A 16,340-nucleotide genomic window follows, 5' to 3' on the forward strand; every position below is an offset into this window, starting at 1 on the left:
CTTTGATTATGAGCGCCTCGACTAGTGTTCCCTCCGCCAACGTCGTTATCGGACGACTGATAATAGCGGTGTTTAAATCGGCAGTCTTCGGCACCGTGACCATTGGTGACAATCTGTGGGCGCCTTTCCGTCGTTTTTGGGGTCAGACGTGTAATTCCACGATGCTCGAAGCAAAATTCCACCGATTGCCTTCATATTTTACGGGTATATACTGTCTAAAATCCAGATTAAGTGTGCCAAGATTGAGATTCATGGGGGGAGATGCGATGGAGATATGCACAAAATACATTCTGGGCCGTCGCTTCTGGGGTCACACTAGTATACTCCTGGAGTAGTGAATGCAATCCCCCCACACGGCAGGCACTGGCCAAATTCTCGTGCCAAGAAAGACGAGAGAAACTTCGGGACAGTCTTGACTTCGCCCGGAAACATAACATCTATACCACATCACACAAAAAATTGACTTTCTCTACACCTTTCTGAGAATTGAACCCAAGAGAAAATTACACCTTTCCCGCACGCTCGCCCCGTCAGAGAAAATGTCCGGGAAAGGTCAGCTTTCACAGACTGAGCACCAGAAAACCTTTGTGAAAGCTGACGATTAAGCCGCTTTCTCCACTCTAGCGAGTGGCACTCCAATGCTGTTCTGTTGTATGAGAAGAAACATGTGGTAGCTTTCTGTGAAAGTCATCCTATACTTGTGGGACAGATGGAGGGGATATCAGCTGTTCAACTTAGGACTGTCCCGGAAAATCTCTTACATTTCACAGGGTTGGGTTACGTGCGCTGCCTGTCGTGCCAGCGCAATGCGACGCAAGCCCATATTAGGTAGAAAAATCTTATGTAAGGCGCTTAGCTCAAGAACATCCAGGACCCGCCATTCGTGCTCCCTCCCCTCCCTCGCTGCGCTCGGGGGGTCCCCCAAGCCGGGAGCACTCAGACGGGCACACTGAAGCCTTGTTCGCGCGAAAAAAAAAGACCGGCGACCCCTTGTGGGGGTCAGAAGAAAGACAAGTGGCTAACCCTAACCTCTAACCCAAACCCTAACTCCCAACCCGAACCCCAACGCGCGGGATTCGAACTCTCGCACGGAAAAACAACAACAACCATCGTTACCACTGCACCAGCAACTTCTGAATTTAGACATAGGTGCGCCAGTATGACACCGTCTTGGACACACTTACCATACAAGGCAGGTTAGATCAAGCGCCAGCGTCGCATCGCGCTGGGGGGATTGCATTTACTATATAAGTACTCCTCCCGCCAGCGTCGACATGGCACTCCTTACCTGCCTTCGGTCTGGCCGTCTAAGCCTGTTCTCAAGCAGACAAATCATGTCATCAACTGAAATGAATACGGAGTCTGTCTCCCATCAGTGGTGACTGCCAGTGTGCGAATAATGCTCGCACTTGCAGGTGCATCGGCTGACACCTTACGTCGTAACCTTAGCTTATACTTCTAATAAGTAACCAGATGCCCATCAAAGCAGCGTGATTTTCCGTCTACATGCCACTGACGAAAAATCACATGGATTGCGAGTATGCGATCCAAGGAGACGATCGTAAAGTTCGAATCACCACTTGCCTCGTACACGCTAACGCACGTCACCTAGATTCATCTTCACGCGGCTGGCATCCCAACCTCCGTGAAGGTCAGTCCGGCATCACAAATGTCAGCCAGCTCTGCCAGTGGTTCAAGAACCGCACTGCGCCGCAACCCCTCCTCAACTCCCAACCACCATCTTCTCCGCACCTCCGTGGATTATCCTCATCATCTCGACTTCATATGGATGTCGTCCCTTGATCCCGTCGACCAAAACGCTGGGCGCTATCCTCGCCTACTACTCATCCCACTATCGGCAAGCAGCGTTGTCCGGTCACCAGGACAACAGGTTGCTTCTGCTCCACGCCCGACTCGACGACATCGCTGCTTCCGCGCAGTCCATGGGCCGAGGATCTCATAAGTGACGGTCGAGAATGTCGACTCAGTGAGCATTGGTTCATCGCCTTGTCCTTCTTTCTCGTCCTGACTCCCTTGACGATTCAAAGGCAGTTCTCCCAATCGCCCACCACTCGCGGCAAATTAAGCAGGCGCCGACCAAATCGTCCTCCATGGTCCCTGGCGTATCTCCTCTAGAGCTTCCGGTGCCGCGGAGTCTTGGGGTTGTATGTCAGGTGGGGCTGACAGACTCGGGTGGTGGCTCCCCCTTGTCTCGTCAGCCCCTTCGACCTACGAAGACGATGGCGACCGCTTCTTCCCCTTCTCTCCCTAGGAACACTCAGTAAGCCTACGGTCTGCATACTTGTGAGAAGTCCTCTGAGTATCTGAGACTCTGTTGTACAGTTTCCCTGGTCGTGGACGCTCCTCGAGTCCATCCTTCGAGGCGCCATCTCGCGACCCTGCGGCTGCTGCGCCAAGGTTCCTGTTGGAAACTTGTGACAGGGATATTGGGGATATGCACGGAACGAGTTGTCCTGGGTCCAGAACCATCGGATACGAGTCCTTGCACTGTTGCACTCCAAAATACACATTACATCCTCAGACCTATCGCCGGTTTGTGCGCCTGCGAGAGTGAGGATTGGAGCGTTCACCAGTCTAGACGAGCCTCGGCCGGGCAAGGAATTCAGGTGCAGCCGATCTACCACACCTGCCTGCCGTCGAAGGCAGCGATCACAAGTATCCTCTGCTAATGCCAGGAGAAATCATACGCTTACCGACGAGTAGAACAGCTTGAGAACGAGCATATGTCGCAAGGACTGGGCGGAAGCGGTTTGAGTACAGTCTGCCGTCTCTTGGATCTGAGGCATGTACTCCTCGGTCCCGTGCTACACGTGCAGGGCGATATTGGTATTGCGCGCTATAGCAGACAGCCTGCATTCCATCACCGCTCCGTCATGATCTGGCGCGAATGCGCTCCACTCTACTCGACCATCGAAACATATTGTGGGTGAAGTGGGCGCCCTAAAACGGCATGACAGTGCGCTCTGTTCGTCCGGTCGTCGGTGGAGGGACCTCAAAAGTCTGTTCCCTTCCTCCGGCGGGTCGCCAGCGCCCTCGGACATATGCAGCCAGTCACCAGTGTCTCGAGAATACGCTCCACAGGATGACCAATTGCCTATGTGAGCGCATACAGGAAGCTTTTGTGGACCCTAATTCAAATCAATATGAGCCCTAAATACTGACGCCTGATCGACTAGCAACGGGGCGTCTTGATCATAGGGCGAATGACAAACGCTTGGAATTACCCTGCGTCAGGATCCGAGGAGGTATGTACAGATCCTACTGCGCCTTCGTGACTCCCACAGCGCTCCCGGGCAGATACAGGACAAATCGACCTAGAACGCCACGCGACGTTCCGTGATGGCTCGGACGTTTGCTTCGAGTAAGCCACATTTTTTGTGCGAAATCGTATGAATGATGCGCTTGCATGTGTAGCCTGCGTTCAGGACATTTGTGAGCTAAGGCTCGTGTCGTTTAGCATGTTGAAATCCGCACCATCGTAGGTATTCAGTAACTAGTCAAGCATCTGGATCTACGCAGACGATCCACCTCGGGCCGATCTGCTCGTGCAAGCGCTGGTCCACGGTAGCACTGCCACCGCTGTTTGCAAGCTCGCTCCGCCTGACCAGCTTCTATCAGACAGACCAAATACGTGTTTCATTCCAAATAGTACGAAGTCGTGCCCAACCCCAGTTTCCACTGAATACCGCGGCTCTGTTCTGATTTACCTTGACGCCACTAGCTAATCAATGCCACTCGGGCGTGACAGTGCATTTGGTGAAGGTGCGCCCGCCTTCTGCTGGATTTAGCACGCTTGTGCGCTGAATGACATAGGCCGTGCTGAACCTTGTTGGCCCCCCCCCCAAAGATCCTCACATGCGCTCGCGCTACCTCTTGTCGCACGTGCCAATGCCGGTCTAACCCTGCGCGCGATGCCCACCATTGCCCCCACTCTACGCACAATGGGCCAGGAAAGCTGAGGTCTCTCAGAAACACCGCCACGTAATCAGAAGCACTATGGCTGAGTGTAAGCGCAGAGACACTCTACTAGGAGACATGGCGAGCCGCTGGTTACAGATGGGCGACATTTGGTCAGTGGCTAAGGCCATCCAAGCGACACGCTCTTCGGACGCGTCGTTTGCTGATCTCCACCTTCGCCACGGACCGAAGTTTCTCAACGGACAGTAGCAGTGCACGGCGCTGCGCTCGGGTGGGGCCCAGGAGCTTCATGCAAGGTGGACCGAGTTTGCTTAGCATTCTGCCGTGTCGTATTTCCTTTGTGTCTTATTCTTCTACGGTTTCATGTCTCAATCCAGGGTGTTCACAGGGCACTCGATGGAGTAACTGATATTGGCATAGTCCTGCATAGCGGCCCCGTGGTCCGGGAAGAAGAGCGCAGAGAACTGGGCCTGTATAAATGAGGATGCGGTCGAAGCCTTCATCTCCAGGCCAAACACCTACTCCTTCACCGCACTCTCCAGCACAACCACACAGCACCGCACCATCGCAGACATGAAGTTCACCATCGCTACCCTCGTCCTCGCCGCCATGCTCCCCGCCGCGTTCGCGGAAAACTGCCAGAACACCGGCGGCGTCGCCAACGGCGAGTGTGTCAAGTACTACTCCAACGACCAGTGCAAGGGCGACGTGATCGGCAGCTACAAGCCGACCTGCGAGGGCAACTGCTTCCAGGCCGACTTCAGCAGCGTGTTCGTCTCGGGCGACGGCACGTTCGGCACGGACTGCACCCTCTACTCGGACGCCAACTGCAGCGTTGAGCAGACCGTAGGCGTTGCATTCCGTGATGTCTTGGCTTTCCGGCTTTGTGGGCTGACGATCGGTGGTTGTTAGGATTCCGGAAACGTTGTTGTTGGAGCTGGCAAATGCGCTAGCGCTCCCAACGCCAAGAGCATGAAGTGTTTCTACCGCTGCTGAACGCCAGATGCTCAGCCAACGAAAGGTGCGTCCTTTCGACTTCCAGCATCTGTGATCTTTGCTGTATTCATGAGACCTCGTTTCCATGGACAGTCTCTTTGTCGCAGGCACGCCTTTCTATCGACAGAATGCGCAATGGTCACTCTACGTGACCGCGTTGGAGGCTCCCGATGTCCAATCAAGGCTCTGCCCGCGACCTAGTTCTTCTCTGATGTACTACCATTGTCGACCGTTGGTAAATGCAGTTTTGACCTTCCCCATATCTCAGCATGAGTTGTGACTCGATCTTACTTACAATTCTGATCCTCATCCTGAGTGACCTAGTGTTTTCGAAAAGCGAAGCACCCGAACAGAGGCCGCAACGCGCTCGGAAGTGAACCGCCTGCCAGAATGCATTCCTTGTACAAAGACCGTCAACAGCTGATAGGGTTGCGGTTTCTCGGAAGCTCGCGCCTTGTTGTATGGCGACGAAACGTCGCGATAACTTCCACTTGCACCAGCAGTCCTCAGATGTATTGCTTATAGCTTGACATCAATTATTTGAATCCGCAATGGACTGACACGACCTCGCACGTGGATAAATGAGCTGAAGGACTCCGGCTCTGAATGGCAAGCCACAAGACAAACATCTGCGATGGATGATATTATAAGTCCTGGATGAGATGCATGTACCTGGGCTGCTAACAAAGGGAGGGTCATTGACCTCGCCGTCTTCTCGAGACGATCCGGCGAGCGGTGAATATGGGAACTGGCCGCGTGATGCGTATGGCACAAGCCCCCCTGCTGGGTCTTCGTGGGAAAGAAATACACTCTTACTCTTGGCTACGTGCTCTGACAGGCTTTCTGAACAGCGTCATGTGCCATAGGAGCGTTGTGCGTGGAGATGTACTTACAAACTGGAAGAACTTCCCTTCAACTTTACGCCCAGAACAAAGAAGCCTCAGCTCCGGTGACTCGCTTCCCCGGATAGCCGGTCACACCTGCGGGCGCTTGGATGATGAACATCCTGTGGGTCTTGGCATCTGCTTCGGAAACTTTGAGCTTGCAAGGTTTTGCCATGTCGTCTTCGCGATCTCGGTCCTGTATGGTATTCTGATGCTCAGTGGAAGGTGTAATTTGATTGACAAGGACATCCAGATATTGAAATCATAACAGCTCGATACGCTCAGCAATTTACATGCATTCTATAACAGTCGCTGGCAGGTTGGGTTGTTCAATCTGCACTAGTGATAACTAGGCAGGCCATGAGTGGTCCCTTAGGGCAGGTGCAGAATGCGTCCGTATCGATGACACGCTTTTCTCAAGGACATGTTTCGAGAATGTACTTACTGCACAGCGATTGCGATCGACACGCGATTCTCGAGAAGAGACCGGCGAATAGGACAAAATATGCCGGCCGGGTTGAGCGATCGTGTATCCCAGGGCTGAATAAGCCTAATAGGAAGCAGGTTTCCCGATCTGTATATGACATATGCATTGCCACGGGCGAAATGTATAAGATGGGGGCCATGACCGGTGTCAACACTTGTCATCACATTCTCTTCGGCCTTCGCACCCTTTGTCTACTCGCTGCAATACATCAACATGGCCCCTGTTAAGAACGGTCGTTATCTTTTCAACGAGATCCCTACAGGTACGTTCTGCTCGGTGCGACCGGTGCGAAGACCCTTGGTGGAATGCTTATAGCGGACATTGCGTCATAGGTTACCCCGTCCCAGGCAAGACCACGATATACGATGAATCCGAGACAATTGACCTGGACAATGTCCCTCTGAATGGCGGCGTCCTCGTCAAGATCCTTGTCCTCTCCATCGATCCGTACATGCGCGGAAGGATGCGGAGCCCTGAGAACAAAAGCTATGTTGTGAGTTTCCATGGTCAGCCGAGTACGCATTCTGAGCGCTTACATGATGTGCCGTTCAAGGAACCCTTCAAGCTAGGGGAACCGTGAGTAGCATGCATTTAGACCACATATATATCCTCTATTGACGCTTTCTTCCCATCTTTCTGCCCATCAGCTTGGCGAACTCTGGTGTTGGTGTCGTTCTTCGCTCTGAGGCTCCAAATGTGAAGCCAGGCGACCATCTCTATGGATTCTACCGTACGTCTCAATCAAATCCTGTCTTGCATGGTGCGTAATAGCAGCAAAATCTTCATAGGGTTCCAACAATATGATGTCATCACCGACGTGAAGAGTTTCCGTGTGCTCGAGAACAAGGAGGGCCTGCCATGGTCGGTCTACCTCGGCGTCGCCGGTATGCCTGGTAAGTTCTCGAAACGCCTCAGATTGACTTGCAATCGTACTGATCATGGTGCAGGAGAGACTGCGTGGTATGCTTGGCAAGAGTATGCTGAAGCTAAGAAGGTGCTCCGCACACTTCTTCTCCTACCGCTAGTGAGCTAACGTTTTGATCTCAGGGGGACACTGTGTTTGTCACTACAGGCGCAGGTATGTCGTACCGAAGGCAATGCTCGCTTTAAATATGCTGACCATGACTGGACGGTGCAGGTGTTGTCGGAGCGTAAGCAGCGAGGTTACCATGTTGATCGCATACAGTCTTATCTGAAGTGGCTTGTAGCACCGTCATCCAGATTGCCAAGGCCGCAGGCCTCAAGGTAATCGGCTCCGCAGGATCCGACGAGAAGGTTGAGTTCATGAAGACCATCGGCGCCGATGTCGTCTTCAACTACAAGACGACCAAGGCGAGCGACGTCCTCGAGAAGGAGGGCCCGATCAACATGTGCGTCGCGCACAACCTCCATGCCGTCAGCCATTCAACTGACCCGCGTTTGCTCGCTATGCAGCTACTGGGATAATGTCGGCGGAGAGCAGTTGGAAGCCGCAATCGAGTACGCTGCCCCCGGCGCCCGCTTCATCGTGAGTCTTCGTTCCGCATCAGCCTCACTTGAACTCGGTCCACCCGCGGCTGACATTTCTGCCTGGCCCGGTGCAACAGGAATGCGGCATGATCTCGGGATACAACACGACCGATCATTACCACGTCAAGAACCTCTTCAAGATCGTCACAAAACAGCTGCACTTCCACGGCTTCATCGTCGGCTTCCTCCGGCACAAGTACGTCGACGAGTTCTATTCGTCCTTCGTGGGCCGTGTCGCCAGGGGCGAGATCAAGTACAAGGAGCACAAGCTGTACGGGCTCGACAAGGCGGGAGAGGGCATACTTGACGTGCAGAGCGGGAAGAATTTCGGCAAGTGCGTAATTGTCGTTGCGGAGGAGTAAGTTCGTACTTGTATAATAAGTGGTGGTGATATGTACGATTGGGATGGCAACGCAGTGTTTATGACCCGCATAGCCGGTTGGAGACCTGTCAATCCCGAACGCGCTTGTAAAAGGGTAGTGCCCGCACGCCGAACGACGTCCCGAATGCTCGTGCACGAGCCTCTATTGTCAGGTGCGGCAGTCAGTGGTGGCCCGCATTTGTCTCCTCGCAGAGAAGGAAGATTTTTCGACATCGTGATGAAGTTCAGTCTACTGGGGAAATGGGACGGGAACGCCCAGGCTTCAAGCGAATAGTGCAGTATCCTGAACCTCGGTCAGCGCGGTTATGCGGTCATGGTTGAAATCTCCAGCGTAGTGGATATTGATTTGGACCGACACACCACAACATACTATCAGAGCCGACTGTTCCACAGAACAAGCGGTGCTAGTTCGTCGGGCCTTGAACAAATACTGGCCCGATGGGTCTGCGGCAGTTTGAGGACTCCCGCCCACCCCAAACGTGTAGATGCGCCCTCCCTGAGAGGTATAAAAGGCCAACGCATCTCAATCCAAAATCCCCCACATATCACAAGTCCTTCCGTCTGACTGGTCAGGCAGAACATCCCACCATTACACCGCATCAGTAGTCGAGACCACACTCTCAACCTCACCAACACCTCTGTACCACCCCACCTACTCATCGCCGCTGCGATCACCACCAGCACACACACACCTCCATGCCAGGCCTCATCCAGCGTCACAACGCCGTCGCGGAGTACTCCGCACTCATCACCACCAACCCAACCACCACACAACGCCGCCGCGTCCGCAAACACGAACACGAGGGCGGCGAGTCCGCGCCACCCCGCCTCACCCGCGTAGCCATCCGCGAAGAGGCGTCGGACTGGTACGACGCGGTCGCCCCCCCGCTCGAGGACCTGCAGGCGGTCATCCGCCGCATGCAAGCGGACCCGGAGCTCAGCCAGGACCGCCTGTTCTCGTACCTCTGGCCCGTGGTCGTCCTCGCCACCGTCTTCGCCGTCGCGGTGATCGCTGTGCAGGAAGGCTCGTACGTCCACCGCATCCTTGACTCCCCGGAGAACTACTGGCTGGAGCTCGGCCGCTTCGCGGCACTCGCCGTGGGCGGCGTCGTCGTTGGAGTCCTTTCATTGAAGTGTATCATCTACGGCTTTGCTGAGCTGTGCGCCGTCGTCGCGTCTTTGGAAACCAGTAGCGAGGATATGGAGAAGGAGGAGAAGGGTGTGCCGACTAGAGGTTTAGTGTTGGGTGGGATGTTCATGTAACACCGGGCTCAACATGGATTTAAATCAGCGTATATACTCCACACACAGATGCGAGCATGAATTGCCGGAAGACTCCGACGCCCTCGCGAATTTTCTCCTTCACTTCCTCGAACGGAGCTCCTCAAGGTAATGATGCGCGCGCCCGAGCATCCAGATAGTGAACTCGAACTTGAAGTTCGGGTACGATATCGCGACATTCTTGTTGAACACGCCCTCGATCGCCTCTTGCGGCCACGAGCCGTCCTGTGCCATCCTCGCCGTCAACACCCGCTTTCCCTCTGAATCCGAAAACATAGTCCCACCCACCGGCCGCTGTCGAGACATGACGAGCTTGACCGCGCGCTCGATCGGCTCCGGGTGCGGGTACTTCGCGTACATGAGCGCCATCGCCGCCCAGCACGTCTGCACGACCTGCGTGTCCTTGTGCTCCACCCACTCGAGCGACTCGCACGACTGTTCCCGTCCCCGTCCCCGTCCCCGTCCGTCAGCTTTAGCCATCACGCCTCAGCCCGCGCACCAGACGCACCTTGTAGCTTTCGCCCCACCCGCCGTCCGCGCGCTGCTTGCCGACGAGGAAGTCGCACGCCCTGCGCGCGTGCGCGCTGCTCGCGTACGTCTCCCCTACGAGCGCGAGGCTCTCGAGCGCGAACTGCGTCGCGTACGTGAAGCAGATGCCCCACGAGCCGAACCAGCCGCCCTCGGGGCGCTGCGCCCGGTGCAGATAGTCGACCGCCTTCGCGATCGTGCGCGCGATGTCCGCCGCGCGGTAGTGCGGGTAGTGCTTCCGGAAGATCGCGAGCGCGGTGATGACGGACGTCGTGCACTCTGGGTAGTTGAACTCGGTCATGATGTTCCCTGCGGCGCGAGGATGAGTATACGTATGCGCGAGCGGGGAACGGAGCGGGGTCGACCCACCGAAGACCTCCGCGGGGTTGAGGTACTCCATCCACAGCGGCGCGCGGATGACCTCGTAGCTCGCGAAGCCGCCGTCGGCGTTCTGCAGGCTGAGCATGACGTCCACCGCGTCGCACAGCCTCCTCTCGGAGACCAGCTTCGGCGCGTCCCTAGCAGAAAGCAGACCGATGCGTCAGCGTCAGCGCCCACTCATCCCATCTCCCCCCCCCAGCCGAACCACCTCGCACTCACTTGACGTGCTCCTGGATGTACAGCACCGCCTTGAGCCCCTCGCCCGTACAGTCGCTCACCGTGTACCCCTGCGTCTTCGTGCTGAACGGCCACGCGCCCTTCGTCTGGTGCCTGTACGCCGTCCGCCAGTGCCTCGGGTTCTCCCTGATCTGGCACCGGTCCAGCCACCCCAGCACGCCCAGCACGCTCGCCCTGAACTCGTCCTCGAGACCCAAGCCCGTCTCCACGAGCGCCTGCCCCGCGAAACCCGCGTCCCACAGCTGCGAGCCGTTCGTGCCGCACATCATCATGCCCTCCGCGCATATCCACATGAAGTCGCGGCAGCGCGCGAAGTGCCTTTGTGCGGCGGCGGAATCGCGCCCTTCCGCGTGCACGCGCACGATCTGGTTCATCATCTTGTTCACCGGCCCGAGGTCCTGGCAGTCCGTGTTCTCGTCCTCGAGCACAACGAGCTCGTGGCAGCGCGCGATCGCCGCGCGCCGCACGGGCGCCAGCGCGCACGCCTCGTACGTGCCCAGGAGCCCGTAAAGCCCCTCGAGCAGCGTCGAGTGCGGGGTGTAGAGGTCGATGGCGGCGACGTTGCTCCGCTGCGCGGGCCAGTCGATCGAGCGGTAGGGCGTCGTGTAGAGTTCCTGTGGGCGCGAGTTCGGCTCTTGGGAGAGGAGCTATGGGGGACAGGACGTGCGTACCTCGCGGAGATCCAGGACGAGCTCGGTCTCTTCCATCTTGAAGCGCACGCCGTACAGGTAGCCCATGGGGATGTAGACGTTGCGCGTGTGGATCCACCATCTGTGCGGGTGGATGGGCACCCAATCCGGCAGCAGCCTTGTCCCCGCGTCAGCGGCAGGTGTCGTCAGCATATATAGAAACAGAACTCACCAGAGCTCAGATGGGATGGGGTGGTTACCCTCCCAGTCGTATACGTTCAGGATCGAGAGCCAGAACTTGCCCCAGGACGGCGCGCCGACCGCGCCGCCGAGTTTGTGCAGACATGCGCGCGCCTTCACGGCGACGGGATGGTCGGGCTTCAGGCCGAGGATACGAGCCGCGCAGTAGTTCAGGGCCGTCCCGAACACCGTACTTGGGCCTTCGATGTGGCTGCGTAAGGTGCATCAGCTGCGTAGTCGTGGCAGAATAAAGATCGAAAGGACGCATAAAGAGACATGCTGAACCGTTGCGCAAGAGCAGAGGCGTGTACCACTCCGCGCATGACAGCCACTGAGATGGACGCCTTACTAGCGTGCGCTCAAGCATCAAATTTAAAGTCCTGCTCGCGAAAGAAATGGAGAGCGCGAGTTACCGCGATACTGTCTGCACAGACACGGCAGGGAATCGGATGTTTTCGATAGGAGAAAAGTCGATGAAATGGGGACGCAAAAGGCAACCGCTCGTCGTCTTTCAAAGACTTTTATCCAGATGTGCTACACATTTACGGATAGTTTACCTCGCGCCTCCCCTTTTCAGAGACTTTTCTCCAGCTGGAAACATCCGAATCCCTGCCGTGAGACAGCAGAGTCGGGCGTCGGGCGAAAGTGCGACCACGTTCACGACAAACCCCGTTCACAGCGCGCAGTCGGCGAACGTGTCTGATGGATGACGCGTAGCATTCTGCAGAAGGGACGGCGGGGACATGAAAGAGAAAGAGAGACCACTCACATGCCCCAACCGCCATCCTCGTTCGCATGGTTGAACAAATAGCGGATCATCTCCAGCCGCTCCTCCAGCTCGAAGCCCTGCCCACACACGTAGTTGCCGATGACCAGCCCGGGGATCAAGAACATGGGCCCACCATACTCGCCCGCCCAGTGTCCGTCCTCGCACTGGAGCTTCTGGAAGAAGCGGTAGCCGTTGCGCGCGGCCTCGAGGGCGTTGGTGGGCTTGGGGAGCGCGGGCAGGCCGACGTCCTGGCCGAGCCAGTACTTGTCGTAGGTGGCCTGGGGCCAGGCGGCGAGGTCGTCGTCGGTGCGGAGGTAGTGCCAGGTGTGGTCGCCGTTGGGGGAGATGCGGAGGCGCCAGCGGGAGTAGTCGGTGAAGGGGAGCTTGCCTGAGGCGGGGAGGTCAAGCGGGGCGAACGCTGCCATGTGCTAGTAGTATAGGAGACGGGTTGGCTATCGCTCGGGGACGAAGGTAGCAGATTTGGAGGCAGCGACAGAGGGTCAGCGAACAGTAGGCCAAGTCGAGAAAGTCGAGCGAGGAAGCGCGGTTAGAGGGCGGACGGAGGTCATCGTCGCAGCCAAGTGGGTCGCAGCCAAGTGGGACGACTCGTCGCATTTACTTACGCGGTCACGCACCCCACCCAACCAGACGCCCATCGCAGCAAAGAGGAAAATAAATATTGAGACCCGTAGGTCTACCACTCCGGGAAAGCGTGTCATCCTTGTGCAGGGGCCATGCTAATCTTCTCTGTATCGTTCCAATTTTTTCGTATGTCACCCCGAAGGGGACAGTACGAGAGATTGGGGAGGTCATCCGCCCATCATGTTTTTGCTATTTGCTCATTCCGCGGGTGGCAGTTACGACAGGCTCCCACTCGGCGCTTCGTTTATACATCTCATCATTGCGCAACCTATGTACTTACACCCCAATATTCAATCCTGGCTCCACGTCAAACTCAGAATGATTCACACGCAAGATACGTATATCCTTCCACCGCCATCAATTACAAAGAATCATGTATACAGATCATAGCGATGTCCCCTGCATCCTTCTACCAACGGGCAACCCGAGTCTCACACTCCCATCCTTTCACCTCGCCGAAGTCGTCGGCGAGAACATCCACTCATATGGGACCGTGCTCACCGGCGTCATCGTTGACGTCGGGGAAGGGTCTGTTGTCGTCGATGCTCCAGAATCCGTGCCACTGGTAGAAACTGAATCCGCGGTATCCTCAACGTACGGATTATAGACCTTCACCTCCAGAGCTGCAGGAGGTGTCGCGGTTGCAGTCAAGCCAGACCCAGACGTCGAAGAGACAGAACTCGCAGAATCAGAGGATGTCGCCGATGATGTGCTTGTGGCCTCTGCAGTGACAACCGACGAACTGCCGGTGTCAGTATCAGTCGCAGAAGCATCCGTAGTCGATGCAGAACTCAAAGGATCGGCCACTGATTCCGACGTCGGAGCGGATGTCGCCGAAGAGAATGTCGCCGAAACCGTCGCCAAGAGCGTATCCGAGCCCGAGTCAGTCGTGGCACTCGCAGACGAAGAATCCGTCCCTGAAGGTTGCACCGCGAGTTTCCCAACCGGCGAGTCGGGTAGAACCTCAGCTGCCATAGGTGAAAACATGAGAGTCACGTTCTGCGCACTCCCCAGTGCCTGAGCGCTGAGCGTCTTCGGGACCGGCATCGGGGAGTGAGTCGAATCGCCGAACTCGCCATCAACAGCCTCCTGCTCGAAGCTCGTCACGTCCGCCACCTTGTTTGAGACAGGTGTCGATGAGTCGTCCGTCGAAGACGCAGAAGGGCTCGAGCCAGCAGTGGAGCCGCTGGGGGATGGGGTGCTGTCGCTGGAGGTACCGTCATCCTCGCCCTGGTACCACATGGGACGGATGATGCCGGTAGCAGGTTCGTATGCGAAGGTCTGGCTCTTATGAGGGTCACTTGACGTAGCGTTCATGCAACTCTCTACCGTCATCGGGGCTGGAGCGGAGGGTCTCGGGTCGAACGTCGCACAGTAAGGCTTCATTTCCGCGCTGGCTGCCTCGAATATTGGCATCTGCAACAAGACCTTGACGAAGGAAGTGATGTCTGGGCCAGCCGTAACTGCGTCTGCAGAGAGGGTCGAAGGCGAAGGCGCCGCGGGAGTACCCGAAGTGGCACTATTGGCGGAAGTGTTGTTCGTAGAACTCGCCGGGACCATGTACATCTCCGTGCGGTCGGTATCTGACGCATTGAGCACAAAGGGCGAGTCACCAGAGCTAGCGTCGTCGCCAGAAGCCGCCAAGACGAGGGAAGCAACTCGTTGACCAACAGGGGAGTCGGCCACTTGGCTCTAAAGTATCCGGTAAGTACGATGCCGTGACATGAGTAGTGGACAACCTACCATGATATCGATCATCCCAGGGACACCTGCCATCCCTGTGTCGCGTCGTATGTTGACCCCAACACCAACGTTCGCATTAGCAAGTGGAATATCATCCGTTGAAGCTTTGTGCGCGATGAGGTAAGCCTTGCCACGGTTCCCGGGAATAACAATGGGTTGACGGTAGTCACGAGACCGCTTGCGATGGACGTCGACATGGTCATGGTCGCCCTTCACCACCACCTTGTCAGAATGATGACGGTGATGGGGCTCTGGCGCGGGAGCAGGCGAACGACCAAGGTGTACGTGCTGGTTGTTCCCTTTGATGATGGCCTTCTGGTGATGGCGACGGTGGAATGAACGACGGTGAACGTGGACCCTGTCGTGATCGCCTTTTACCACGACCTCCTCGGGATGGTTGTGGTGATGAGGTGAGCGGTGAATGCGAACGTGGTCGTCACTTCCTTTTACGATGACTTTATCTGGACGCTGGTGACGATGGCGAGGCGCAGGCGAGCGACGTAGATGAACATGGTCATTGTCCCCTTCGACCACCACTTCGTCTAGGTGGTGATGGTGGTGCGGAGACGGTTCGCGGCGCGCGTGAACGTGATCGTCACTGCCTTGTACGATGACTTTATCTGGACGACGATGACGATGATGAGGCACAGGCGAACGACGTAGGTGAACGTGGTCGTTGTCCCCTTCGACCACCACCTTGTCCGGGTGGTGACGATGGTGCGGCGACGGTTCGCGGCGCGCATGGACATGATCATTGTCTCCCTTGATTACCACTGTATCGGGGCTGTGGTGGTGATGATGCCGTGGAGAGGGCGAACGACGAACGTGGACTTGATCGATACTTCTTTCCACTACTACAGGGTTGTGATCGTTGGTGTGATCACGTCCGACGACCGAGCCGAAAGAGCGATCGTGTAAGTTGACGTGGTCGTCGTGTCCCTTCACTATGACCTTGTCGGGTCCGTGGTTATGGTGGTGATGGTGATGACGTTTATCAAGACGGGGTGGGAGGGTCTCAAGCTTGATGTCGCGCGCGGCTGCACCGCCGCCGACCCAGAGACTCCTCATGCGGGTCATGGGGTCGATGGAGTACGTCTCTCGCTGGAGTGAGTCCGAATGAGACAAGATCAAGGACATTACGAGAACTCGCCGTACCCTCTCGTTTGCACGGTCCTCCCGCGACCCTGAGTGGTGCTTCTGTCCAATCTTGCCACCCTTCTCGTGCAGCGACCCAGTAGCTTCCGCCTTTGCGTGGCTGACCAGAGGAGTGGGGAGCGGCAAAACCGGCTTGGTATGAGGCCGATCCTTTGTTCCCGAGCTGTCCGATTGTGAATTGTCCTTCGGTGTCTCCTTCGTACTGTTGGTCTTGTGCTCTTCACGATCAGTCCCAGTGTCGCCGGTCCTGTTGTCATCGACGGCGGCTTTCGTCTCCTTTCCACGTACCGAGTGACGCGCGGGGATGGAAATGGCGGGGTGGGGTTCATCGGCACGGATGAGCTCTCCCCGAACGGCTGGAGGAAGAGCGGACACCGCGGCGATGGACGACAGGGCAGCCAGAAGGGCGAAGCGGCGAGTGATGGCGACCATTTCGGTGGAGCGCCTCCGTGGTGAGAGTGAGTGTATGCGTAGGGAAGTGAGTAGAAATGGCCGCTAAATACGACTCAGTCGCGGGGTGAATCGAAAGCAAGACGAT

The 16,340-nt window shown here is 56.6% G+C and overlaps 5 protein-coding genes across 5 annotated transcripts; 2 read left to right on the forward strand and 3 right to left on the reverse strand.

The window, feature by feature from the left end:
* The first annotated feature begins 4,464 nt into the window (after nt 1-4,464).
* On the forward strand, nt 4,465-4,948 carry DICSQDRAFT_153386 (uncharacterized protein). The gene is made up of 2 exons (XM_007363073.1): nt 4,465-4,785; nt 4,852-4,948. The coding sequence occupies exons 1-2, from the start codon at nt 4,513-4,515 to the stop codon at nt 4,933-4,935; spliced, it is 357 nt and encodes a 118-aa protein (XP_007363135.1). The 5' UTR covers nt 4,465-4,512; the 3' UTR covers nt 4,936-4,948.
* A 1,571-nt stretch (nt 4,949-6,519) lies between these two features.
* On the forward strand, nt 6,520-8,177 carry DICSQDRAFT_53157 (NAD(P)-binding protein; the record flags this gene model as incomplete). Its single annotated transcript, XM_007363074.1, has 10 exons — nt 6,520-6,568; nt 6,639-6,799; nt 6,860-6,882; nt 6,954-7,036; nt 7,095-7,199; nt 7,254-7,300; nt 7,354-7,388; nt 7,515-7,676; nt 7,741-7,813; nt 7,893-8,177. 10 exons carry the CDS (start codon nt 6,520-6,522, stop codon nt 8,175-8,177), a joined length of 1,023 nt encoding a protein of 340 aa, XP_007363136.1.
* Nucleotides 8,178-8,516: 339 nt separating this feature from the next.
* Nucleotides 8,517-12,784, reverse strand: DICSQDRAFT_81565 (lanosterol synthase). The gene is made up of 8 exons (XM_007363075.1): nt 12,263-12,784; nt 11,486-11,704; nt 11,296-11,431; nt 10,607-11,238; nt 10,376-10,524; nt 9,987-10,315; nt 9,767-9,913; nt 8,517-9,703 (listed from the first exon to the last, which is right to left on the reverse strand). Exons 1-8 carry the CDS (start codon nt 12,685-12,687, stop codon nt 9,560-9,562), a joined length of 2,181 nt encoding a protein of 726 aa, XP_007363137.1. The 5' UTR covers nt 12,688-12,784; the 3' UTR covers nt 8,517-9,559.
* Nucleotides 12,785-12,889: 105 nt separating this feature from the next.
* On the reverse strand, nt 12,890-13,075 carry DICSQDRAFT_53507 (uncharacterized protein; the record flags this gene model as incomplete). Its single annotated transcript, XM_007363076.1, has 1 exon — nt 12,890-13,075. The coding sequence occupies one exon, from the start codon at nt 13,073-13,075 to the stop codon at nt 12,890-12,892; it is 186 nt and encodes a 61-aa protein (XP_007363138.1).
* A 198-nt stretch (nt 13,076-13,273) lies between these two features.
* DICSQDRAFT_134011 (uncharacterized protein) lies at nt 13,274-15,466 on the reverse strand (the record flags this gene model as incomplete). The annotated part of the gene is made up of 2 exons (XM_007363077.1): nt 14,648-15,466; nt 13,274-14,596 (listed from the first exon to the last, which is right to left on the reverse strand). Coding segments are annotated over exons 1-2 (1,189 nt in total), but the record flags the coding sequence as incomplete, so codon positions are not given.
* Nucleotides 15,467-16,340: the final 874 nt, after the last annotated feature.

This window comes from Dichomitus squalens, assembly GCF_000275845.1.
Source record: "Dichomitus squalens LYAD-421 SS1 unplaced genomic scaffold DICSQscaffold_5, whole genome shotgun sequence".
NCBI classification, from domain to species: domain Eukaryota; kingdom Fungi; phylum Basidiomycota; class Agaricomycetes; order Polyporales; family Polyporaceae; genus Dichomitus; species Dichomitus squalens.

What these genes read in the sequence shown, in the direction of transcription:
- DICSQDRAFT_153386 (XM_007363073.1), top strand. Translation starts at nt 4,513, where the DNA reads ATGAAGTTCACCATCGCTACCCTCGTCCTCGCCGCCATGCTCCCCGCC. An exon ending in ACTGCAGCGTTGAGCAGACC is followed by an intron (nt 4,786 to 4,851) that starts GTAGGCGTTGCA and finishes GGTGGTTGTTAG; the next exon opens with GATTCCGGAAACGTTGTTGT.
- DICSQDRAFT_81565 (XM_007363075.1), bottom strand. Translation starts at nt 12,687, where the DNA reads ATGGCAGCGTTCGCCCCGCTTGACCTCCCCGCCTCAGGCAAGCTCCCC. An exon ending in TACATCCAGGAGCACGTCAA is followed by an intron (nt 10,525 to 10,606) that starts GTGAGTGCGAGG and finishes GCTTTCTGCTAG; the next exon opens with GGACGCGCCGAAGCTGGTCT. An exon ending in TCATGTCTCGACAGCGGCCG is followed by an intron (nt 9,704 to 9,766) that starts GTGGGTGGGACT and finishes AGGATGGCACAG; the next exon opens with GACGGCTCGTGGCCGCAAGA.